The sequence below is a fragment of the Uloborus diversus genome, chromosome 3 (genome assembly GCF_026930045.1).
Source record: "Uloborus diversus isolate 005 chromosome 3, Udiv.v.3.1, whole genome shotgun sequence".
Classification (NCBI taxonomy): Eukaryota; Metazoa; Arthropoda; class Arachnida; order Araneae; family Uloboridae; genus Uloborus; species Uloborus diversus.
In genome coordinates this window covers 162,927,480-162,953,592 of record NC_072733.1, presented here as the reverse complement: position 1 = coordinate 162,953,592, position 26,113 = coordinate 162,927,480, and the positions used below count along the sequence as shown (strand labels likewise).

Below are 26,113 nucleotides of genomic sequence, written 5' to 3'. Positions count from 1 at the left end.
TAGTACTTATTTAATTGTGGTTGACTCCTTACGCAAAGGTCAGGGGTCACACAAAATTGTACGAAAAATATTTTTTTTTTCTGCAACTTTGACCGTCGAAATCTCCTTGCGCCAACAATGAGCCACAGTAGTATATATTCCAGTAAATACATTCCAACGAGTAGTATCCAAAAAGAGAAAGATTTGTGTGGCTGACATTTGGCGTACTGAAATATTTGACTCTGAAATTGCAGAAATCACAAAATTGTATGACTTCTAAGGTCATTAATTTCTTGCGCCAAGAGTCAGCAGATATGAAACTACTTGGAGAAGAAGTCTTTCATGTCATAGAAACACAATCAGTTAACAAACCTATGGCTATTGTTTCAACTTTTACATAATTTGGCTTCAAACTTTGCTCAACGAGTTTTTTTTGGCGCTTGTAAAAAATGCCAATTACCTGCTTTTAAGTATTTATTACTATTATTTGCAACAATAATTGTCATAACCTAACTAAAATGGTAGCAAAAGACAGCATATACTTGGAATCAGATTAAAAATTGTCTCAAAACAAATCTTCACTTATTCAATTGTGCTCTCTAACTCAATGTCGTTAACGTCATCAAAAATTTCCAGGCATGCAAAAAAAAAAAAAAAAAAAAACATGGAGGCTTTAATGTACCGTCCTTTTTTGTATCTGTAAAGAGGCTTCTGATTTGTGAAGAAATCAATTAGGAAAGTTGAAATATTTTTTTCCATTATGATCTATCTGTTCTCTCATGTCTTTTGATGTGCTTTCAGGAGATGAATTTACACCAGTTTCCTCACCTTTCCTGAAAGTATTATAATCGTGCGTCTTTTATTTACATGAGAAGCGCGTTTTTTGCGCGCGCACCTCTTTGAAATACGTTAAAATTCGTGGCACATTTTAAAAGGGTTTTGGTTCAATTTGTAATTTCCTGAACCTGAACAAGTTACCGATAGAAAAGGGAAGACGAGGTATTACAAGGTATTACGAGATAATACCTCGTCTGGAGTAAGCAATGAAACACTAAATATTTTCACCCCTAGTTTCTTGCGAACCGAAGCAAAAAAACGTTTGACACAGATTTATTTCCCCATTATTGGTAATTTTAAAGTGATTTAGTGGTTAACTCTTTAAATACCACCAACATTTTCCAAATTAAAACCAGATTTTAAATTTAAAAAAAAACGCCATATTTTTCGCCAAGCTGGTGACAAAACTTGGCAGCCAAAAAATTGGCGATATATCGCTAAGTGTTTGACAACTTATAACACCACTTGAGTTAGCATTGAAATTAGCTATGATTTCCCCCCAAAAAGGTGCAAAAGACCCCTTTAGGAACATCCGAATGCAACCAAAAGGGAAGGTGCACAACTAAAACCCACTGGGAGTTACGTACCAAATATCAACTTTCTAGGGCTACAGTTTTTGAGTTATGAAAGATACATACGTACATACACACATACGCACATACGTACATACAGACGTCACGAGAAAACTCGTTGTAATTAACTCGTTAATCGTCAAAATGTGTATTTCGGGTGTCTGTACGTTCCTAGGCATATATCCAAGTGTGATCGGGTCGAAAAAAAAACTCAACATTCATTCGTATACAATACTTCCTTTTTTGTAAAAGGAAGTAAAAACGAACTAAGTCCAACTTTGACCTCCAAAAACTTATTTTTATTTTTTTTTTGCAAAAATAAAAAAACACATGTTTAATTGTTTTAAATAAGGGACATATCCTGAAAATTTCAGCAAAATCAAAAACGTGAAATCTCCAGCCTGCCTGATTCTTTAGAAAACTGGCTCTTAATAGTATGTATAGTTTTATGAGAATAAATCATAAAACTTGGCATTTGCGTGGACACATTTTTTTTTCTGCATCTTCATTCCGAGCGTGAGTCTAAATCATAGTATTACCGAAAAGTTCAAAAGAGACAAATCGACCCATTATCTTCTAAAAAGAACGTGATTTGGAGATTTTTCAAATAAAAATTCATGGATTTCTTAAAGCAATCCAACCGTCAGTGCATTAAGAAAGTATTCAATGCAATTGATTGTAAGAACTTCAAATAAATCTAATTTTGGAAATAATTTTTTCTTTTCTGTTTCTCTTATTTTAACGCATCAAGCTCAATTGAAACACAAAAAAAAAAAAAAGTTCAACAATAAACAACGAATCAAAATAAATCCAATGAAATTCAAAAGACGAGAAAAGCAAGCAAAGTCTGAGTGTTCACTCCAAGCACACTTCATATTTCTGCATACAGCCAGTGTGCTGTAGGCATAAAAGAAAAGCTAGTGCATTGATGTCGTAATAACTCAGTTTCATTCTAATATACAGCCTACAATAATCTCTTGAGTTATCAAACTAATATTTATTTCCATCAAGAACTGTTCCAGAGGCGAGAGATCCAGAGAAATTACAAATATCTCACACAAATACATCACTACATTTTATTGCAATGAGCTTAACTGTTCTGTTACGCACACACATCGATACATTAAAGTAAAAACTATTCACTGGAAGAAAATAAAATCCAAACACCAACAAAGAATGCTTGGTGATTGACACAAAGGAAGTTGCACATTTGAAAAAAAGACAGCTATTCAAATTTCGCGATTAACGAACAATGGTCACTTTTGGTTATGAGCAAATTCATATCATATTTGCTTTAAATACTGATGGTGTTAACTTCTTAAATGCCTTTTATTTTCCGTATTTGTCGTTGTAATTTAGATTTCATTCAAGAATGCATTGAAACAGACAAAAGAAGACATAATCACTAACTTGCGTTTTTTGAACGAAGCCGTGTAAAGCCTCACTACGGAAATATGGTTGGTGAATGGGAAGCGAAAACGGACCGCTTCATTTTGTAATAGGTAGAATCCGTGAGAACGTCAGATCTTGCGTTTTCGCAGTTCCTATAGATTACAAACTGAAGTGGTCCGTCTTCTCTTCGAGTTCATGCGCCATCTCTTCGTGGTCAAGCTTAAATAGTGCTAGAAGGAGGGAGATTTTCTGATTGGCAGCATGGATGATGGAAAGATGTTTCAAAAAAAAAAAAAAAAAACAGTCAGTTCACCCAGGGCACTTCTTAAAGCAACAGAAGAAAACACTTATTCACCAAATAATGTTGTGCTACGTCACATAGTTCTGTATTTTTGTCTGAGAGTAGAGCTTATCTTTGCACTAGAACGAACTGAAACAAATATCTTTTTTTATACCACTAACTCCAATCCTTGTCTTATGCAAATTTAGTGCTGTCGAACCAGAGCTCACTAAAAGGCGAAATAGGTCGGTGACCTATTGCTTTCTCGGACGAGAGGTTCCTATCTTGTGTTGATAAGGGAACTTATGTCCTGGGGCTAAATTAGCTTAGGTCTGAAGGGGGGAGGGGGTATGGGCAGAGTTATGGTTTGGAGAGCTGTTTCTGATGACAACCGAAGAACTCTCGCAACTATTTCATGAAATTTGACAGAAAATTGGTTAATTAGATTGGCAATTAGAGCGATTGTGATGCCATTCTTGATCCGTAATTCAGTGAAATTTTTCAACAGGATAGTGTCTCTGTACTGCAGCTGTTAACCCTTAGTGTTCTCTGACATGTTTCCTGGATATGCGATACCACTAGATGATCTTTCGATGGAGGAGGACAAATTCATCATCATTTACAGCTTGCGGGATCGTTGTGGTTTGTCTGACCAAGTACAACAGGTATGAAACTCCTTTTCTCAAAATGTCTTATGGTATTTGTAGTACACAATGCATGCAGATTTGCATGCTTTCATTCATAATGACGGTTATAGAGCGGTTATTAATGTACCACCATTTCATAATCGGGAGACTTCTTGTGCATCTTTTAATTCGTGACTTCAAAACTTAAATCAATTGTGCTATCTAGATAAATGCTTCCACTTAATCTCATTTTTTCGAAACATTTGTTTTCTTGGTGTTAGTGTTCAACTTTTTAGTAAGTAATGTATAGGAAATATAGAATTTTTTTGAGGCTAAATAATACTCATAAAAATGTAAGAGAGATGACAGATTTTTTTAGTTGTATTATCGTCATGTATTATTGAAATTCCATAAGAATGTATGGTTACGAATTTCACTTAAGTAAAATGTTTTCCCTTGTGAAGAAAAAATACTAATAACTAAAGCTGCATTTTAGTTAGCATATTAACCATTAAATTCCTTCATAGATTGCTCGTGCAAATCAAGTGCGAAAGTGCCAAAAAATCCTCCTGGTGTATTATTAGACAGTAATCCACAACGTACAAATAACGAAGCTTTTCTTTATATTTGAATAGAAACATTTTTCTCAGTAGAGATTTACTCAAAGGTTCACACACAGGCCATTTTTGCACCTTTTAAGGGGCTGTTAGTTATTCGAGTTTCGACTATTTCCTACTCAGTCAAATTTATCGCTTCATAAATGTAAACATCGAAATTTTCAACGAGACGCTGTTCTCTCAAGCAACTTCAATGATACACAAGTTAACAAAGTAAATATGTTATCCTGTAAAGATTGAAACAAGCGCATTTTCAAAATGCAAACCTTTAGTAAAATTGTGTACGAAAGCTAGAAATGTATTTTTTCATTATTTTGCAGTCAACAGATAATGTGCTTCTAATTTCATTCAGAAAAACATAATGTAGTAAAAACATCTTTTAGACCAATTTTTCCATGAAGAAAAGCTACCACTATGGAAGCATCTAAGTCGAGTTTGTTCTCTTGCACCTTATGATCAGTAGCTATACACTGGGCGGTCATTCCAAGCTCGTCAGCTTGCGAGATCGAGATTCTCGCTCACGTCATTAGTAGTGACGTAGACATGTCGCAAAGTAGTATTATAATCTACTCGAACCTAGCCGCAAGCTACGTTCGAGTAGATTAAAATGCTACTTGTGACGTTTCTACGTCACAACCAATCACGTGAGCGAAAATCTCGATCTCGCAAGCTGACGAACTTAAAATGACCGCCCTGGTTTGGACTGCAAATCGAAACTAGATGACTACTAACGTAATAGTGCATTGGAACATAAGTAAATGTTATTTTAGCTTACATTGTGTACATAGTAATGTTTACTCACGATTGTCATCGCCAAAATCTCATACTGTTTTGATGCCGATTCATTCAGCGCTTTCGTTTGTATGTTTACGTACTATAAATGCGTCCTTAACATTTGTTTCATAATGTAAATGGGTATAAAAAAGTTTCTTTTTTGCAATGAACTGTGAAAATTTTTTTGTTTCCGTACTTTAAACAGTGCAGAGTCATGTTTGTTGAACAAATACTTTCTATAAATACAAAATTATGGATTCAAAATTTTCATAAGAATTTTCCTGTAGTCTCCGCTGGTATCGGCATAAATTGCTTCACTCAAATCCACATCGTACTTCATATGATACCATTCATAAATATCGGCTAGATCTACCTGTTTAAAGGCACAAACAATGATTAATATCGAGTGTTAAAAATTACTTAAAAGTCAAAGAAACAATGAAAAACGCAGATAAATATTTCTGTACAATAACAACCAAGGTCAAAAATATCAGTTTTGTTAAAAGTAATCGTATTGCTGCAAAAATATCAAACATGATGTAAAAACACCCGATGTAAACATTCATAATTTGTTAGGTAGAAAATTACTGGACTCGATAACTCACGAACTACAGTCAGTTGATGAAAACAAATGAAAACATCTTATGTGGACGCTCACCGCACTAACCACTGATGTTAGTGCGCCGCGGTAAATTCGGAGATAGAAAAAGGAAAAATTACTTTTAAATAAAAAAAACCGCCTTCAAAAAATACCCAGGAACTAAAAAGCAAAAAATAACTAATTACACTTACATTCTATTTCCTACCCAAACATAGAAAAGAAATTTATTTTACGATTCCAGTACAAAAATCAAACTAAACACCGAATTATAAAATAAACACTGATTTAAATTACTATATGATGAATTATTTTAAATACCTAACTAATTATATACGATCTCTTAATTTTTAATAACCTTTTGAAGTCTGGGCCTCCTATAAACAACCACATAACGTAACTGACAACTCACCGAATCCTGAATTAAACACTAATTTAACTATACGCGAAATTAGTCTTTAAAACTAAACCTACTCAGTTACGTTAGGTAGTAGTTTATAGGAAGCCTCGACTTCAAAAGGTTATTAAAAATTAAGAGATCGTATATAATTAGTTGAGTATTTAAAATAATTCATCGTATAGTAATTTAAATCAGTGTTTATTTTATAATTCGGTGTTTAGTTTAGTTGATTTTTGTACTGGAATTGTAAAATGAATTTCATTTCTATGTTTGGGTAGGAAATAAAATGTAAGTGTATTCAGTTATTTTTTGCTTTTTAGTTCCTGGATGTTTTTTGAAGGAGGTTTTTTTTATTTAAAAGTAATTTATTTTTTGCTTTTTAGTGGTGTAAATAACACGGTGAGCGTCTCGGAGACTTCCGATGACTGTGAAGAAAGGCTTTTTCAAATGCGTAACTATGTACAAAAAAAAAATTGTCTTCATCATTTGTTCAACTTTATCAAAGTTTGCTTTCCAAAAGCAAATGCACGAGTCACTAAAAAAAAAAACTGAAATCGCTTTAAGTTTAAATTTGTAATATTGTAAATTTTAGAATTGTAATATTGTAAATTGTAATTTATGTTTCGCAATTAGTGTCATGTAACTCGTGATAAAAGTCGCATGTTTCTTCACATGGCCCCACTATTGATGAAGATTAAAAATTCCACTAGAATGAATTTTATTTTTGTTTCAGAGAATCCTTAATTCAAAATTTTCATTATCATTACCCTTTATAATATATATTTTTAGTACACTTTCTTTAACTATAGGTAAAGAAAGTATAAACCTTTGTTTTATGGCCTTTGTTTATCAATGGGTTTTATATTTAATCGTTTGTGAGGGAAATTGCATGAAATTGATTGTTTTACCCTTAACTTTTTCCTAAAGAACAAATAGGGTAAGTCAAAGATTTGGAACTAAGTTAGACCACCCCTAAACAAAACCACCACTAAACAAAAAAAAAGCATAAAAACCGGTTCACTAAGTGAGACGATATACAAAGTTAATAAAGTACAAATCGATTCAAATGTGAGTATGATATTTGAAGAATTTCCTCAATTTCATCAAACCTGAACTTGATTAACATTAGACCGCCGAGGAAATATGCTGTTTCAAACAAAAAAAGACTTTTCCTTATCGGTACAGGCAGGGGCGTGCACAGAAATTTTGGAGCTCATCACAAATGACTTTTCCGAGCCCCTCTCCATATTGTTTACCCCTATATTTCACCGTTAGTTACAAAAATATCGGGCCCCGGCCAATAGGTGTCCCTCCCCGCTCCCTGTGCACGCCCCTGGGTACAGGTGTCTTCGAGTATTTATGGAACATTGTACAAAGGAAAAACTGCTAATTAATCTAACCCTAATTTCAAATTGAAGTGGCGGCATCGTGAAATAGTAAATCCAGAATATTGGTCAAACTTCAGAAATCATACACAGTTATAATGCATATTATTAAAGAATATAAATTAAATCGTGGGGGAGGGGTGTTTTGTATTCAATTCCCCCTCAATTGAACACTAAATATATTTAAAAATTAGAATATTAAATAAAGAACTTTATATTTTAGTGCCTAAATAAAGTTATCTTAATATTTTATTTACTAATAAATAATTGATTCAACTATTTAAGTAGCAAAATATATTTAATTTACTGCTTTGCTACGCAGTAATAAATACATTAGCAACACCTATAATAAAAAATTACCATGCGGCGCAGCGTTGAAAAAATTAATCATCCATCTGCCGCGAGAATTAAATATCGTTCAAGAGAAAGCCAAAAGCTTAGGTGTGAAAATACACCGATCACAGCAACAACACATGTCCATGACGTATGAAATTTAAAGTTTCTTGGATTTCTCCGGGACCCCTTATCAGATCCAGACCAAATTACAACGGGACCATCTGAGAAATATACCCTTCCAAACAAAAACAAAAAAAAAAAAAAAAAAAAATTCAAATCGATCCAGTAGTGTTGGAATAATTCGAAAACACACATAAAAAGCCGCAATACGAAATCATTTTTGAAGTCGGTTAAAAACAGAAATGTATTTTACCTGCGCAAGAGATAAGATATAATGTTGCTGTTTCAATTAATTGTCTAATGACATTGAAAATTGCACAGCTTTTGCAGGTGAAAAATTTATTTTTCCAGTGTGAAAAGAAATCGTACGGGGTCCGATAGGTAGTGATGCAATGTATAAGGTGGCCAGAGTGCCAATTCCAGACGATGCTACCAGGCAACGAGTTAATGACGCAATGGGTGACATTAGAAAAACATTGGTTGATAAACTACAAATAGCTGGAAAATTTTTAGTTTGAGCTGATGAATCAACAGACATAAAAAATACACCATTCTTACTAAATAGACCGACCTTCAAAATAATTATATTTTCTGCAAAGGACTTTCTCAGCTTGCAACTCGCGATGAATTATTTCGTGTTGCAGAAAAATAAATAAAAAGCAACGGGATCCAGTATTACAACTTCAAATGCGCTTGTAGAGATGGAGCAGTTGCAATTATGGGAAATGTCGAAGAGTTTATATTGAATGCGAAAAATCTAAATCCAAGTGTTCCAATCAGTTTTCCCCATCCTGAACCTATCCTGTCAAAGAATATGCCAGATTAGCTGAAGCCAGCCGTGGTTGAAGCCGTAAAAATCCTCATCATACAATCAAGATCACTTAATTCTCATATTTTTATTGCTCTTTCTGAAGAGTGGAGCGCATTACTATACTCCCTACTTCTTCACACGAGAGTTCGCAGTTTTTTGAGAAACAAGGTCCAGCCAAGAGTTTTAGAGTTGAGTGACGAAGTACTAATTTCTGATGTTTCACTACGAAACGAAACCTACTAATTGTTACAAGACAAATATTGTCTGTTAAAACAAGCGTAAATGGCTGATAATTTTGATAATCTTGGCAAACTGAATCAAAGAATCCAGGGACGCGGAAAGATTCTGTTTACATGCATGGATAGGCTAAAATCGTTAAAATAAAAAATTCAGCTGTGGAGGGAGGAATTGGAACGTGGCTTACTGGGTATGTTCAAACGGACCAGCTAAACATATCATGAAAGAAAATTTATTGAATGTGGTGACAGAATATTTGGCCATGATTCTGAACAAAGCACAACGTTTAGTTGACTGGCATCGAAGAATACGACTGGGCTCGTGATCCGAAGACATATCAGCAAGGAGCTTTCTTTGACTGCAAGAGCAAAATATTTAGACATCAGGAGCGACCACTTCTTAAAACTGGAGTGCAGAAAAGTGCCTTTGAACACCTATTGGCAGTTAGTAAAAAAAGTACTCTAAGAACATATATTTGTGACGTGGACGTGGGATTATTAGCATAGACCAACAAAAATATCTTTTCTAGATTAGATACTCGATTTAAAAACTTCCTGCAGCTCCTCCCAATATAAAGATAAACAAAAACAGCCACTGTCCTTTAAGACAGGCACAAGTGTCTCAGTCGTGTTAAGTAAAAGTTTGGGACTTGCTGGCCGTAATAAGCACTAAAATTCAAGGTGAACTTGATTTTAATTTCTAAAGAAACTGAAATATTTAAAAGATTAATTTAGGCAGTGAGAAGCAAAGGGATGTGAGTGGACATTTTAAAGTTTTGAGTAAAACGCGTTTAAAGATAGCGTCCTAGGTAGGCTGACATTGACCTTTTTTTTCTAAATCATGCTATACAGCAGCACATACCAGACTATACCTTGTCAAAAGACATAGGAGGGGTTCACCTACCATTTGTACTGGTTGTCTCCAAATTTTTAATTTTGCCACTTACATCCCTTTGCTTCACACTGTCTTAATAGATATATCCATATGTAAGTGTTGGTTTTTTTATCTTCCTTAATTTGACTAGTGAATAAGCTTAATTTGACTAGTGAATAAGGAAAATGCTGTCCATACTGACATAAGAAATCTGGTTCATTGTCCCGCTACTATCTAGCCAACTATCAAGTGTGCCGTAAAGTCAAAAAGGTTGAGAAGTACTGGAATCGACGACGAGTCGTGAGGGATCGTTCTTAAAAATTCTGTTCCTATTATGACTTACACAGAACAATTGCAAGCAAATGTTGCAAACTTGAGAACGACCCCTCACGACTCATTGCCTACCCAAGAATAGTTGAAATTCGGCTCATTAGATCGCTGATAACTTTCTTAATTTTTAAGATATTGAACTGGAATTTTATTATGAGTTGAAGAATCTAGTTGGGTTTTAGATTGTGAACGTTATAAATTGCTATCTTTCGCGCATGCGCAGTGAGAAATTAATTGCTTTAAATGTCCATATTTTATCAAACTTTCAACATTTTAAGTTCAAATTTTAGTATCACGCTTCTCTTGTATGCTGTCAAGTTTTCTGAAAGTTTGGTTAGCTTTCATGAAAAACTTTGCGTGTTATGAGCCAAAAACCTTCAAATAAAATTCGTAGTATTGAAAGAAATGCTTATATCTTCGTGAATATCCGCGATACTTGCTCAAAAATATGTAAAATATTTGTACATAGTCAGCTAACTTATTTCTGAAATTTACAGCTTATTCTCAGCTTTTTACGATGTATGATGATCAAAAATCATTTTTGTTTACCTCAATATGTTACTGATCCCCTAAAGTGAAGAGAAATGTAACTTTTATTGAAAAATGACTGCTGGATCATTCCTTTTACGTGACAAAAGTTACAATGTTATTGGTCTTCTATTTTTTGAGAAGTTCTTCAAAATGTGAATTTTTGAAAGTGTCCTAATACTTTTGGTCGTATAGTGTACCTCATAAGAATCGTAATAAGCAGGGTCCGACGACTCCCGGTCACTTTGGCGACTAAAAGAATAACTTGGTGACTAGCTCTATCAAAAGAAAAATCTTTCAGTTGCCATATTTACATTGAAGTTTGTCAATGAGAAATGATTCATCTGGCGTCTGAATGTTATTCATGGCTCCCAAGATTTTACAATTTTTTGGCGGTCTCTGATTGAGACACATGCGTCCCTAAGTTTATTATTTTTTGTATGTTAATGAGTCATGAGAATCTTAATATTAGTAGAAAAATATACGGAATTTCACGCAGATTTTTTTTTGAAAACACCATAGATTTTCATATTCAACCGCAGAGTTTGCGGTTCTTAAACGGCAAAATGCTTCGTAGCTAAGCGCAAATGTTTTTATCAGTGTAAATATATTGCTTCAAAACGCATTTCATATTGCATTCGTATTTATACTAACTTCAGATCTTGAAACAAGAATCCTTATTATTGTTTTATCATCTGTTCCTGGACCGTTCAAAGCTTGATGTAGCTGTTTGGCAAAAAATGCTGGCCGATTATCTATACATTCCACTGAAAAAAAAAACATTGTATTTCGTGCACATTTTTTACAATACAAAGAATAAAAAATGCACAGCACAATGAATCAATACAGTCAAGTGCCCATACTTGGGACAGTTTTGAACTTTTACCTTTAGTAGCATTTTAATCATATGTTTAACATTCGAACGAAGTACTCTATTTTTAGAATGTGCCTTAGTACTACATCTCAAGACAAAGTATAATCGGTAGATATGTCCCTTTAAAAACAAAACAAAACAATGTTCATTGTCCCAACTTAGGGATCCCCCACCTCTCTAACTTGAGACTCTTATTAATTCGATCTTTTTTTCATGTATTCAGCACTTATTATTAGTTTGGGACACCAACTATCACTTTAAAGAAGTTTATTTTACCACCAAATAAAGAAAAAAATATCTTTCGAAAGAAATAATATAATCTTGTAAATTTTCAATGATTTCAGAATGTACACTTGCCCTGAAAACATTCCTAATTAATTTGAATGTAATATTTCTGCTTTCCCTTCTATAACTAGAAGCATAAAAGCAATTGGTGAACCCAAACAATATTTAATACAGGTATTTTTTAGCTCTCCATAATCCTTTTTTCACATATTTTCACATTCATTTTCATTCCTTCATAATACGTGAAATTCGGTACAACTAAATTGGTCTCATCAATACTTTGAGACTAATTTTCATTAGTAGAGCTAATATACGTAATATTTTGGCAAAACGTCTTTCGCTCATCAATAGATTCAAATTTTTTTAACAATGACAACTGTTCTGTCCTGTTATGGTAAGACACATTTATTGTCATCGAAATAGCCTTTAATTTATAAAATTTTGTATCGATACGTTTTTGTTGGTACAATTACACACTTTGTTTCCTCAATATTCCTTATCGACACTTTTTATGCCTTAGTATCCTAACTTGGAACAGTGTCCCAAGTTTGAAGCGCATTTGCTATTTCTCAAATTTATGAGTAAATAATTTCAACTGAATTTGTTGGATGGAAATGAACTTGCCCTAATAAGGCACAGAGAGGTACATAGCCGAGATGAATTGTGAAACAAATTCAAACTAATGATGCTCAGCTAGCGTAAGCAATCAAAGTTATGTCCATGCTCAAAAATCGCATATTTTCTCGAAATTTTCAAAATCATAAAAATAACCCATAAAACTGATGCATCAAAGTTCATCTCACATAGCCTCATAAGATAACTATTCATTTATTCTGTAACACCATTTATTTCTTACTGGTGAAATACCAACAGGTGTACCAGCCCTCAAAACTAAATTCGGCCAAATGTCCCAAGTTGGTACAGTCCCAAGTATGGGCACTTGACTGTAACAAGTTATATTGAAATAATGCAGAAGATATATACTTACGTTGACCTACCCTCATCGTGTTTCCTAATAAGTTGTGTATGAAAATTTAGATTAAATATTACAAAAACTATGGTATAGAGTTGGCTAAGCAAAAGTGTCTCAACCATAGGGTTGTCAATATTAAAAATTTCTACAATTCAGTAAATCTGTAGATTTTCTGGAGGTATCTTAAAACTAAAGAAGAAATTTGCAAAATATCTTCAAATTTCTTGCAGAATGGTCTGAAGGCATCATATAATCTTTCTCCTGCGAAAATATCGAGTTTTGGGCCGAATAAGCGTCACTTGCGGGAAATTTGGAACTACTTCTAATTTAAAAGATCTGTAGAAAATTTGCATATTCCTACAAAGGACTTACTTTATTGCATCTAAGCAGAAGCTATATTTTAAAATTTAGCACATGACAGGAGATTAAATTGATGGTCCTGGAAAAATTTCATGGAAATACTTCATTTAAAATTCTGATTTAATATTGAAAAAAAAGAAAAAACTACTCGCAATATGACAGGTGAAAAATCAATGCAAACAGATTATAGTTTCAAATTATGATTATTTTTTAATGTATTTCGACATTCAACATTTCAGAATTCATCTTCATACCTATAGCTAAAAGAGCGTGTCTAATGTTCCCACCAAATTCAGACTTGATCGTTTCTTCCAACAAATGTCCTGATACTCTTTCATACGCAGCAATTGTTGCCTGAAGCTGCATTTTACTTCTTGTCGCTAAAACCGTTATAAAAAGATCTTCGTCTGTTCCCCAACTTTTTGATAATCCAGCCTGAAATGTATAGAAAAATAGAATAGGGATGGCAAACTTTTAAAACTAAACGTCACAATTTTCATTTGTAAATGTTCTCAACACACAAATTATTATCGACTCTTGAAAGTCATCTACTTTCATTACACCAAAGCAAGAGATATTTTAAAACATTGTGATTCTAATTCTTCCTTTCCTTTCTAATATAAAAAGTTAAGACTTATGGTTCCTTGAAGCAAATAAAGAATTTTATTTTAAGCAACTATTTTATCCATATGGTCTTAAATGCACCTCCACTCTACATTTTAAGCAACTTTTGAAAAAATGTGCATCTCCTACCCAGCTAAAAATAATCTTCAGAAAATCTGCAGAAAAAAATTTTTTTTGAAGTATTTTTCAAGATTTCTGCAGATTTTTAGACGACAAGCAAAATTTGCTTTTTGTCTTCAAAATAATCTGCAGAAAATCCACACAAAAAAGTTTTCTTTTTAGTCTTCTTTTAATATTCTGCAGATTTTTTAAAGGTAAAAAAAAATCTGCAAATTTTCTTCAATTAGATCTACAGAAAATCTACACAAAAAATTCTCTTACAGTTTTCTCTAAATAGTTCGCACGTTTGTAGATATTTTATGGTCACCAAAAAGAAATCTGTATTTCAATTCAAATTATTTCTTAAAGTTTTATTACAGCATAAAAGTTTTTCACACTTTAAATTTTTTTATATTTTTTTTTCAGTTTTTTGAAAATTAAGCACATTTCTTTGTTTCTCTTATTAAAATCAGTAATAAATTACTTAAACTTTTCCCCCAAGAACTTTGATTAATATTTTGATAACTTAAATTGAAATTTAAAAGAATTTCAACACGTTTGAAACATTTACCAAATAAAAAATGTCTGTTTATTGTATTATACAAATAATATGACATGAAAATCAATTTTAATGAAAGTGCATGATTCAAATCAAATAAAAGTGAAATTACAATACATCATTTTTTTTTTTTTTTTGAAAAGAAAACGATATTGAATAACGCAAATTATTACATGGTTTGAAAGGGCTTTCAAAAATGTCATTTTCAAGAAGGATACGGATTAGAACAGTGTCAAATTTGTCTCACTTGGAGAAAAATTCAGGAAATTGAAATTAAATAAGAACAAATATGACTTGAAATAATGTTCTCGAACGGCGCGCCGTTCGAGTACAAACGCACCGAACGCCAAGCCTCTTACCGTCCACGGAGGCCTCGGTCCGTCCCGCAATATTCGGGTGCCACAAGCACAAGGCTACGAGAGTAGATTACCCCTCGACCAGGTGACGCGTATTGTTTTTTTGCTCCGTCACGGAAAGAAATAATTAGGGAAATTTTAAGTTCCATCATTGGAAACCCATAAAAACATATTGGATTCATGCCTCGGTTCACAAAAAGGTAAGACACTTTAAAATTCACCAATTATTATTTGATTAAATTAACTTTTATTTAATAAGTGTGTAGTATATTAGGGTTAGTTTGAAATGTTATGCCTAATTGGAGGTTTTTAATTTTTGAAATTTTTTCTTTTTCACCGATTGACTTAAAATTTTGAGCGAACATTTACGTTGTCAATATCTATTAATTAAAAAAAAAATGTGTTACGATGTCTCAATAATAACCAGCCTAATTAACTTAATTACTTTCCACCACGTGGTCGATTTGGAGGAATTTTTCGAAATTTTTAATTTTTACAAACTGTTCTATTTATTATTTCGTCTTGAAACTTTATACTAATTTTACAATCATAGCGATGTATTTTTGTGACAAATTTGGTTTAATTATTTCAATTTGCATAAGCTTCAATTCAATAAAATTAAAAATTTCATTTTGGTTGCGTAGTTCAAGTTTTAATTATATGTTTTGTTAAACGAACATGAAACACCACTCTGCAGTGAATTTACTCATTTTTATTAAAGAAATGTCGAAACTTAAAATTAAAAATGTTTTCGGATTTTTATTGCATTAATTTCATTTGTTATTAATTGTTATCTACTATTTTTAATTTGCTGGGTACATTTTTTGCAGTTTATCTACAGATTTCCTGCAGAATATTTAAGTATATTTGAAACATGCTTTCTTCACAAAATCTGCAGAAAAAACTCCGTAGAAAAAATCTGCAGAAAATTTGAGCATATTTGGAACACGCTTTCTGCAAAAAATCTACAGATAAAATCTGCAGATTTTCTTTAGAAAGCATGTTCCAAATATGCTTAAATTTTCTGCAGATTTTTTTAAAAGATTTTCTGCAGATTTTTTTTAGCTGGGTATATATATGTATACAGTCTGCGTAAAAACTTTAAGGCCTACTTCTATTTTTCTGGTAATTGCACACATTAAAAAAACTTAACTGTTGCGTTATTTCTTACAAATGAACATTAATAATTAATAATTCAATAATATTAAAATCTCTTTAATTTCATTTTCCCGTTTTCTCAATTTTTTTTTACCGGCCTTAAAGAATTTGCTCAGGCTGTCAGGCTATATATATATATATATATATATTATTTTCCTATGAACTCTGAGAAATAATTTGCCTGATGTCTAAGATTTTAGTTCTTGTTGGACCCTGTATATACAAGGTGTTTCATGAAAGTACAGAGGAATTCGCTTAATTGGACCACCAGTTAATCGGATCAGTCACTTATTCGGACCAAATACTGAAGAACGAAAACATTTTCCATAAGCCTAATATTACTCGCTTTTTGGGACAACAATTTCGTTTTATCAAAGAACATAAGAAGAAATAAGCGGGGAAAAAAAAAAAAAAAAAAAACAGAAATCATCACCGTAGAGCGAATTTTAAGCGATTCAGCGAACTTAAAAAAAAACTGCATTAAACATTAACGGTTCCGGAAACTTTCAATGAAATCTAGCAATATTTAAAGGAAATTGTTTACAATTGATCAATCCATTTGCAGAAATGAGACATTTTTACGCATATATTTTTACTTTGTTTCCGGAATTTTAAAGTTTGTGATACCTTAGAATATAAGGAATCATAAAAGGAACTATAAATTTTCTATAATGCTTGCTTGTTTAAGTAAATAAAGTTTTCTTGGACAGCTGATACTTCATATTAGATACACATGGGCTCCTTATTTTCGAATATATCAGAATTAAAAAGCTTAAATTTTTAAATTCCGGGAATAAATTTAAAATGTATACATGAAAATGCCACACTAGTGCAAGTAGAATGAACAAAATATTAATTGGATATTTAAAATTATTCTATTTAAAATATGTGTTGCTTATAACAATTTTGTACAGGAAATTGTGTAAGGAATATTTAATTCACTCCGCGATAAACTGAAGGACTTGGTGGAAAAAGGTGACAGATTTCGTGTTTGAAGGTATGTAGAAAAATTATTATTTTTCATTATTTTCAAGAATGAGATGTCTCCAAATTTTCACTAAGGCATTTTAAAAAAGAGCTGTAACAGAACGTTTAAGAAGAAAATGAAGAAAAACGTTATCTATTTTGTTTTATCATGTTCAAACTAAAGGGTTTTTTATTACAAGATTTGCATTGTGTTCTATTAGAGAACCAAATGTTATTTGAATTACTATTAAAAATCCAAAAATTATTTAAATTGTAAGAAATCCAAAATTTATTTGGATTATTATATGTATTTGAAGTAAGAATGGGACACAGCTCCAATACGTAACAATTAATAGGTTGCATTAAATTTCGTTAAAATGATGTTGCATTTGGTTTCATAGACGTGTATTCTAACATAATATTTAATACTAGAGGGCTACGCCATGCTCGCGTCGCTAGTCAACCCCCCCGCTCGCAGCCTGCGGAGAGTGGCAATTGATAATTTTAATGGTAATTTTATCAATTCATATCCTCGTTTAGAGGATTGAAACAGGGCGGAATGGCTTCCTCCGGCTGTCTTGTATCCATCAGTACCAGTATTGACCTGGTAGACAGTGACAGTCCAGAGGAGATAGGGATACAGACAGATGCGCACAAATTTTAGAAGTATAGGAAAAATAAAAAAAATCTTTAAAAACGAATTTTATGACATTTTTTCTGATTCCTCAAAGTATTCAAAAGTGGAGTTGTCCCTTCTTGTGTCGATAATTATAAAAACTATGATTTTCATCAACAGAATTTCATTAGAACACAAAATTACGCAATAACCGACTTACATCATAAAGGTGATGTGCTTCGAGGACGGCTAATTGATGATCTACTTCAGCATAGTATTCCCGCTCATGTGACGTTAGAGCTGATACCAGTTTTTTGATGTCACCCCGCAAACTACTGCTTAAAAAATCTCCTAGGTCATGACTGTACTCTAGGAAAGCAGAAATATAAAGGGTGTTAATAAAGTCTTGCACTGATAAAGAAAAGTCATTAAAGTATTAATAAAACTACTTCAGATTTAAGCATAATTATTTTTTAAAAAATCCTTGTCTCAAAACGTTTCGTTCACAACCGTAATACACTTCTGTGTGAGCACATTTCGTAGTTCTATGAACATTTACACGGTTATCAACTTCGTGCCAACCACTGGCGCAGTCTGAATGTACCATCTGGGGATGAGGGTTTGGTTATAACACAGTCCTTATATGGATATAGTATATCATATTAGTGTTGGCACTATGTGTTAAAACCAAAGGTTCTAAGGGGTTGCCCCTCAAAACCCCGTCGTGCCGCTCCTGTGAGTTTTTTCTTTCATAGACGCAATTTTCAGTTCTCGATGCTAGCGCCACCTGCATGCCTTTAGTTAATATTGTAACAATGTAGGGGAGTGGGAATTTTGATAGAATCAAAGTAGAGCAAGAATAACAAATTAATCTTAAATAGTTTATTTTAAATTAATTTTCCTTTTCAGTGAAAGAGTTAATAAACACCCAGTATCTTAGGATGTATAAATCAAAAACTATTTTGCAATAATGGAAGACATTCTTACTTTCCTTGAAGATGGATTTAATGTAGCGCAGTTCCTGGGAGGTAATGCAAAAGAAAAAAAACACACACACACATTATTAAAATGGTTGTACGAACTACAGTGGACGCCGGTTAATTGAACCAACCGCTTTAATGAATCAAATTGTTACAAACAGAATAAAATCCAGCTTTATTGAATCAGCCGCTTTATGGAATCAAAACTGTTTAGAACAAACGCGATTCATATAAACGGCGGCCACTGTAATAGAACCACACAAATTGCATTGTTATTTTAAAGGACAAGTATTCTTAAACTTTGCAGAAAGAAAATATGCATTCAAGAAAAGTTTACAAATGGCTTAGACTCTATTAAACCAGCCAATTCTATGATAGATAACTCTTCAGGAGGCAATAAAAACGTGTTAGATTTATTGTTGCTTTGCCCGGCGTTGCACGGTCTACCTCAAAAATAAAAGTTGTGTCTAGTGAAGCATGTTCAACAATCTGGTTTAGATAAGAAATAAAAATAAAAGCGTAAAATTTTCCGTTAACGTGTATGTAGAAAAGAGCAACTTTATGACTCCAAATTTAAATTTAGACCACCTCTTTGGATTTTTTTTTTTAATTCCATAAATTTAGTCAATGTCATTAATGGGCGTGAACATTCCGTTTCATGGATTTTCTGGCAAAAAACTGCTATGGAAGGCAGTCCCCCCCCCCCCCCCCATTGAGGGAAAAGAAACCTTTATGCAAGTTCCTGAGCATCAAAGGACCTCTTTGCCAGATTTAGAAAAAATCCGACGAAAACTTTGTATTAGTATAAGGAAAATGCCCTCAAACAAACACAAAAAACAGCCATTTTTTACCAATTAAGATTGTGTACTTAGCGGTTGCTAATTCAACAAATTTCTCTATTTGTAAGCAACTTTTGACGTTAAACATTTTTGCTACTGATGCAACTTGAAATTAAAACCAAATTAAGAAAAAAAAACTTATTTTTGGCAATATGCGGAGTTATCTGGTTTATAGTCTAAGACAGTGGTACCAAACCTACGGCCCGCGAAGCTTATGTATGTAGACCGTTATAATGTTCAATGTTACGAAACGAAAACAACCAATCATTTTTTATTCGGTATTAAGACTGAGTGTAGCAATTTAGAGCCAAATGGACAGAAGTTGGTCCCCAAAAGACAAATGGAAATTTCATGTTACTAAAATTAGTATGTAGTCAGACAATAACAATTGATTTGTAATTTTCTTTCCTTTTCCGCGTCATCCCATGTTGTCCCAGAAAAAGAAATCAAATATATTTAAATTTCATGTGTTCTGGCCCCTGGTCTTAATTTTAATATGGAGTATGGCCCTTGGGGGAAAAAAGGATGGCCATTGCTATATTCGTCTCAAATTTAAATACATGCACTATTTTGATCGATTGAATTGATTTGTCACTGTAATATAATCGTACTTAGTGAAAGTATTCGTTTGTGAGAAATCATAGAAAATTACTTTGATTAATCACAAAATCCATGAAGAAAAAACGAGCTGATGTGTGCATCACATAACTTCCTTTTACTCCAATTTAAAGATAATAGTTTATCGGAGTGAGCAAAGAAACACTTTAAATATTTTCACAGCAAGTTTGTTGCGAACCGAAGCAAAAAAAAAAAGTTTTATAGATAAATTTTCCCAATATTGGCAGTTTTAATATGATTCAATGGTTAACTCTCTAAATATGGCCAAATTAAAACCAGATTTAAAATTAAAAAAAAAAAACGCCAAATTCGTTGCCAAGTTGGTGACAAAACTTGGCGATTGAAAGCTTGGTGATATATTGCCAAGTATTTGCCAAATTATAGCACTGCTTGTTTACATTGAAATTAACAATGTTTTGACCTCAAAAAGGTGTAAAAGACCCCGTTTGGAACATCCGAATGCAACCAAAAAAGAAGGTGCACAACTAGACCCCACTTGGAGTCTATGTAACAACTTTCAACTTTCTAGGACATACCGTTCTTAAGTTATACGATATACATACATACGTACATACGGACGTCACGAGAAAACTTCTTGTAATTAACTCGAGGATTGTCAAAATGGATATTTCAGGCGTGTATACGTTCTTATAGGTATGTATCTACGTGTGGTCGGGTTGAAAAAAAAAATCAATATTCGTTCGGGGGTGAGCAAAATGGAAATTAAGGCCGATTTTTTAGTGAAAATTTTTTCGCGAATACAATACTTCCTTTTTTGTAAAAGGAAGTAAAAATGTGGTGTAGGTATTATGTCATGTATATTGTATATACATTTTATTTATATGTTATGTTGTTTCATTTACTTTCAGAAAATACCTTTTTTTTTAAACCTAGTCGAACAAAAATCTCTGAGGACAGGTAAACTTTTTCTGCGGACCGATGCCGGTTCGCCGGACCATAGGTTGAGAATCGCTGTTCTAGACGATATTTGAAGAGTAACAGTATAGTTTTTTAATGGTTTTAATTATGGATTTAAGCAATTCGTATCCATGACAACGGAACCAAGGGAATAATTTTGAACTGTAAAAAAAAGCATTCATCCCTCTCATTAATCATTTTTCACTGATTTTAATCCTTTGCTTTATTTTGAGATGAATCTTAGATTTTGCGTTGTAAAAAATAATAATTGCAAAAGCTCATATCATTGCACGAACTTAAGAGGTAGTTTCATTTTATGCAGTTTTATACAATTGTGTAATGGTTAAAAAAGTTATCGGTTTACAAACTAGTTTCCCTGGCGATCCACAATTCGATTGAAGTGTTTTTCAAGATGAAACAAAAAAAAACAGAATTTCAGAAAAAAATTTCTAAGGTCTAATCTTTTCATACTCTGATACAATTACATTCCAAGTTTCATGGAATGGTCTTGGTCCTAAAAGTCATATAGCCATACTAACTTTGACACTATTGTTACATTTAAAAGTGCAACATTTAAGTATCGACTGTTTTCAATTAAAATAATCTTCAACATACATTTGTTTACAGTTGTGGATATAACACAAAACAATATTTTAGAGTAATCCATCAATATATGAGAATTATGAACGAAATAAAGCAATCGTTCTATCGTACTTACCAAATATTCTAAAGACACAAGAATTTCTATTATGCACTTATCATCTGGTTTGTACCCCTGAAAAAGAATTACTATTACATAGACTTTACAGGTTCCAATTCATGGTAATTTTCTGTTTTATATCAGAAAGGTTAATTCTTAATTTGATGAAGATTCATTTAATTCTTTTTATAAGTTACTACAGATACTTGAAATTTAGGCCGATATTTGAGTGAGATTTTTTTCATGAGTACAATACTTCCTTTACTATGTAAAAGGAAATATGAAAAATGGGGAAGAGAATATCGTCTGCGCATGCTGAATAAAAACTTCATTCTTTTAAATTCTTATATTTTACGAAATAGTCACTATTTTTACTTTTAATTTCAGCATAGTTTCTCATGATGTATGCTGCCAACTTTTCTGTAAGTGCGTTGAACTTTCATAGGAAACTCTAACAAGCCTATCACAAGCTTTCTGCTGAAACTTGTTACAAGCCCCGAAATTGTAAATTTAATTCGCTTTTTTTGAAAGAAATACATATATCTTCGGTTTACGTCGGATCTTCACCACTTAGGTGTTACTTAGGTACCAATGTAAAAACTTCCTATTTAGCTGAAGTTTAGGTTTTGAACCAAAACATTGCTCTTTCTATGCAAAGAAATTGCCGTCTCGTTTGAAACCATTGGAAAGCCCTTAAGACAACTTCCCAACCTTTGGGTCGCGACTTCAAATATGGTCATGAGGATGCATTTCTTTTGGGGTTGCGACATTATTCCGACGTCTAAATAGATATTATTACTTGGTTTGAAAACCATTACATAAAAAATAGTCATTTTTATTTTCCTTTGCAGCGAAGTTAGTTGCGGTTAATTTTATTGATAAAAGTGTGCTGCCTTATTTTTATCCAAAACGTTGTCATAGTGTTCTTATTGGAATGATTGTTAATTATGTTACTTTCCGTGAATTCTTAAAAAATGATATCCGTTGGCTCGCATTTACCATAAGTCCATGGTAAATCGGGAAATCGATTGAGTGCAGATATTTTGAATGTGTCCAAAGACACGTGTTAATTAACATTCTATTTTTCTTGATTTTCCCAATGACTGTGTTGCACACGTTATTGCGTATAAAATAAAATTTCTCGTTTCGTTCAGTTACATGTAAAACAGGCACAATATTTTACATAAGAGGGTAGGGGATACCCATATGAGGTCGTGGGTTATTTGACCAGCCCAAAACTGGTCGTGGCGTGCAAAAGGTTGGAAACCACTGCCCTAAGACTATCCCCGTTGAGTTTTTAACCGACTTCAAAAAGGAGGCGGCAAACTGGTAGCTAATAATTAGCTACCAGTTTGTTTCGCACTCTTGGCTTCCTTAAGAGGTTTTCCATCTCCAGCTCAGTCACTTTCCTATGCCGGGCTGATGAGTGCTAATAAGCACGAAACTGCAGTCCTCGGCTGGAAATGACTGAGCTGGCGGTGTATTTCACGTATTTCTGCTTTAGCCCTGGCTAATGGGCGGTAATTTACTGAATATACCATCGATAATACTTTTAAACATAATTTTTGAAGTTGTCGCAAAAACGATAGATAAGATCATTCACAGCCATAACTCAATTACAACCATAAATTTAACCAGGCCTAGTTTCTTCACTACCACATACATTATGCATTGATAACAGCATATTTGAGTAATGATATAAATGTTTCGTTCCTAACCTAGGATAATTTTCTGAAAAAAAAATATAAACGAAGCATCGTTACACTGGATTTTACTTTTTGTTTTTGCGCCAACTTCAAAAATTATATTTAAAAGTATTATCGATGGTGTTTAAAGAATAAAATTATTTTTCACTTTTTAGAGCAATTTTGAAGTCGGTTCTATTTTTTTTTTTTTTTTTCAAAAATTTTTTATGCTCATCGTGTCGAAAATCGAAGCTACTTAATTAGAAAAAAGTGAGCTGTAAAAAACGTTTTAAGTTAAAAGACTTTTATTTTTGCCGTTCAGCTGTTTTTTTTTTAAATTTAGTTTTATTTATTTTTTATTTATTAATCGCCTGTACAAGTTTTAGTCGAACGGAAACTTTCAAGAGAATTGTGCAAGTTTTTGTTTTCTTGCCATACGACACCTTTTTCTGTTACAGACGTATCCCACTGCAACCAATATGTTTATTTGTTCCTTGAGAGCTCGTTTGAATTTGCTTCGTGATTCTTCAAAATTAGTGGTTTCGAAGAACCTACTCTGCCCATTACGGGAGAAAGATATGACCGTTTAAGTACGAATTTATAGAATGGGCTCGAGGTATAACCAAGAAACCCTGCGATAATATATTTTTTAAAAAATCAATAAACAACAATCGAAAAAGCATAGTAAAGCATAATGAATAAATACCTTTGTGCTGAAAATTAGAACAGTTAGTAATCCAACGTTGTGAAGCACAAAAATTGCAAAATTATTGCAAATTATGCAATAATATTTATGCAATAATTTTGCAATTTTTGTGCTTCACAACGTTGGATTACTAACTGTTCCATAGTAAAACATTGTTTGTCCTCGTCTTCCCGTTATCCGAATATGCGGTCTTTAAATCTGTCAAAATTTTGCGGAAAATCACCAAATTTCGCGAAAAACTTGAAAATCTGATTTTTACATTCAGTATTGTAAATTTGAATTGTTCATTATTTTGTGTAACGTAATTAGTAAATATACATATCCTTATTGTTTTATAGAATTTAATTGGAGTCAGACTGAAGGTTTTTTAAAGAGATGAAAAAAAGAAATTTATGAAGAAATATTGACCATTTATTCAGATACAAATCCATAATTATTTGAAGGGTGTTTGGTTAAAATACACTAAGAAAAATAACTAAAAACAAACTTGTGCGATAAGAAATAAAAAACACTTTTGCGCAAAAAAAGTAAAAGAATATATTACAACGTTAAAATCGGGCGAAAATTGCAGAGAACCGCATGCACAAGTGTCGGGGTTACAAGCAGCGCCTTTAATGCAAAGTTGGCTTTGACTATTCCCCCACTCATTAATTTTCAATACACATGTGAAAATTCACATTTTTACAAAGTTCTCGAGAAATAAGAAACCAATTATTCTGTAACCTTTTGTCGCATAAAAAGCATGCTTCTGATGTCATTTTCCAATAAGATTTATATCACTTATGCATTTGGGGGATTAACTACAACTTGAGGAAACCAAAATCTTTTTTTGATTGTCCTTTTAGTAAATAGCAGGGAATGAGCTGTACATTTCAGAAATTAGTTCACATACAATGAACAAAAATTTATGGATTTTCGTGAAAGTATCACCTATATTTACGAAGAAATGTGCATTTCTTTCAAAATTATCAATTTTGTTTGCATGTTTTTGGCTCATAACACACAAAGTTTTCCGACTTGGCTTACCCAACTTTTCAAAAACGTGTTAGAATACAAGAGAAACATTATACTACAATTTGAAAAATAAATTTTGAAATTTTGTTGAAACATTTAAAACAGTTCAGTTCTTACTGGGAAAGAAATAAATTTTTACTTATTATTTAGAATTTCTAACTTCAACTCTCACGTTTTTTTCTTGATTTATTATTATTATTTTGCCACATCGCCCATTACTTGATATTCCTCTACAGAACAATGAGGTTACTTATATTTAGCCAATTTTAAAGAATAAGCTGGCAAAGAAAATATGTCTTAATTCAGTTAGAAGAAAATCTATATTTAAATCAAAAATAATTAAATAATACCTTTAATGCGTAGTAGAGACAATCAACTAAATATTCCGCTAAAGGTGTTAGAAGAGCTAAGCAGACATCCTCAAAGTGACCTCCAAGTTCAGCTTTTATATCATCAGCCAGTACCTACCCAATTTAATGTTAGAATATTACTATTATTGTCTAGAAAAACAATGTGGGTCTGCTTCAACTGCTGTGGGAAACATTAACTAAAATATAGTAAAACGTAAACAATTATTTGTTCTTGATTTAGTAAATGAGCGACTATTTTCGTTTAGAAGTTGATTCGTAAGCCGTATCGCGCCAATTCCTTGCCATAAAAAATCCGCTGGTATTGAGTTCTTCATGGCTCCTGCCCCTTTTCTCAAACAGATAGCGAATTTTTAAAATATAGAATGACATAAAAATCTGTACATCATTTAAGGCAAGCCCAGACTTTAAGAAAACTTGGGACCCAGAGTGTGGATGTACAACGAAAAGCAATAACAATTAAAACAACAGTTAACTCATTCCTCCCAGGCCTTACTCCTCTCAAATTATGAAACTCTAAGTTTTTAGGACATTTGTCTGTGGCTTCAAGACAAACGTACTAATAAAGGCATGTAACTGATCAGCAACATGAGTAATATTCCAGGAAGGACTTAACCATCATCCCATCCAGTTTTAAATGTGCTCCAATGAACATAAATCAAATGAGAATAAATGTTCACTGCCGAATATCACTTTCTGATTGAAAAGGTATGTTCGGGA

At 32.7% G+C, this 26,113-nt stretch overlaps 1 protein-coding gene across 1 annotated transcript in view; it reads right to left on the bottom strand.

The window, feature by feature from the left end:
- Window positions 1-5,327: 5,327 nt before the first annotated feature.
- Window positions 5,328-26,113, bottom strand: part of LOC129219028 (annexin A4-like) — a 31,353-nt gene continuing 10,567 nt past the window's right edge. Inside the window, exons 4-8 of the mRNA XM_054853348.1 lie at window positions 25,376-25,489; window positions 21,639-21,695; window positions 13,442-13,622; window positions 11,350-11,462; window positions 5,328-5,450 (exon numbers count right to left, since the gene is read on the bottom strand). Coding sequence (XP_054709323.1) covers window positions 5,328-5,450; window positions 11,350-11,462; window positions 13,442-13,622; window positions 21,639-21,695; window positions 25,376-25,489 — 588 coding nt within the window. The remainder of the gene's footprint in view (window positions 5,451-11,349; window positions 11,463-13,441; window positions 13,623-21,638; window positions 21,696-25,375; window positions 25,490-26,113) is intronic.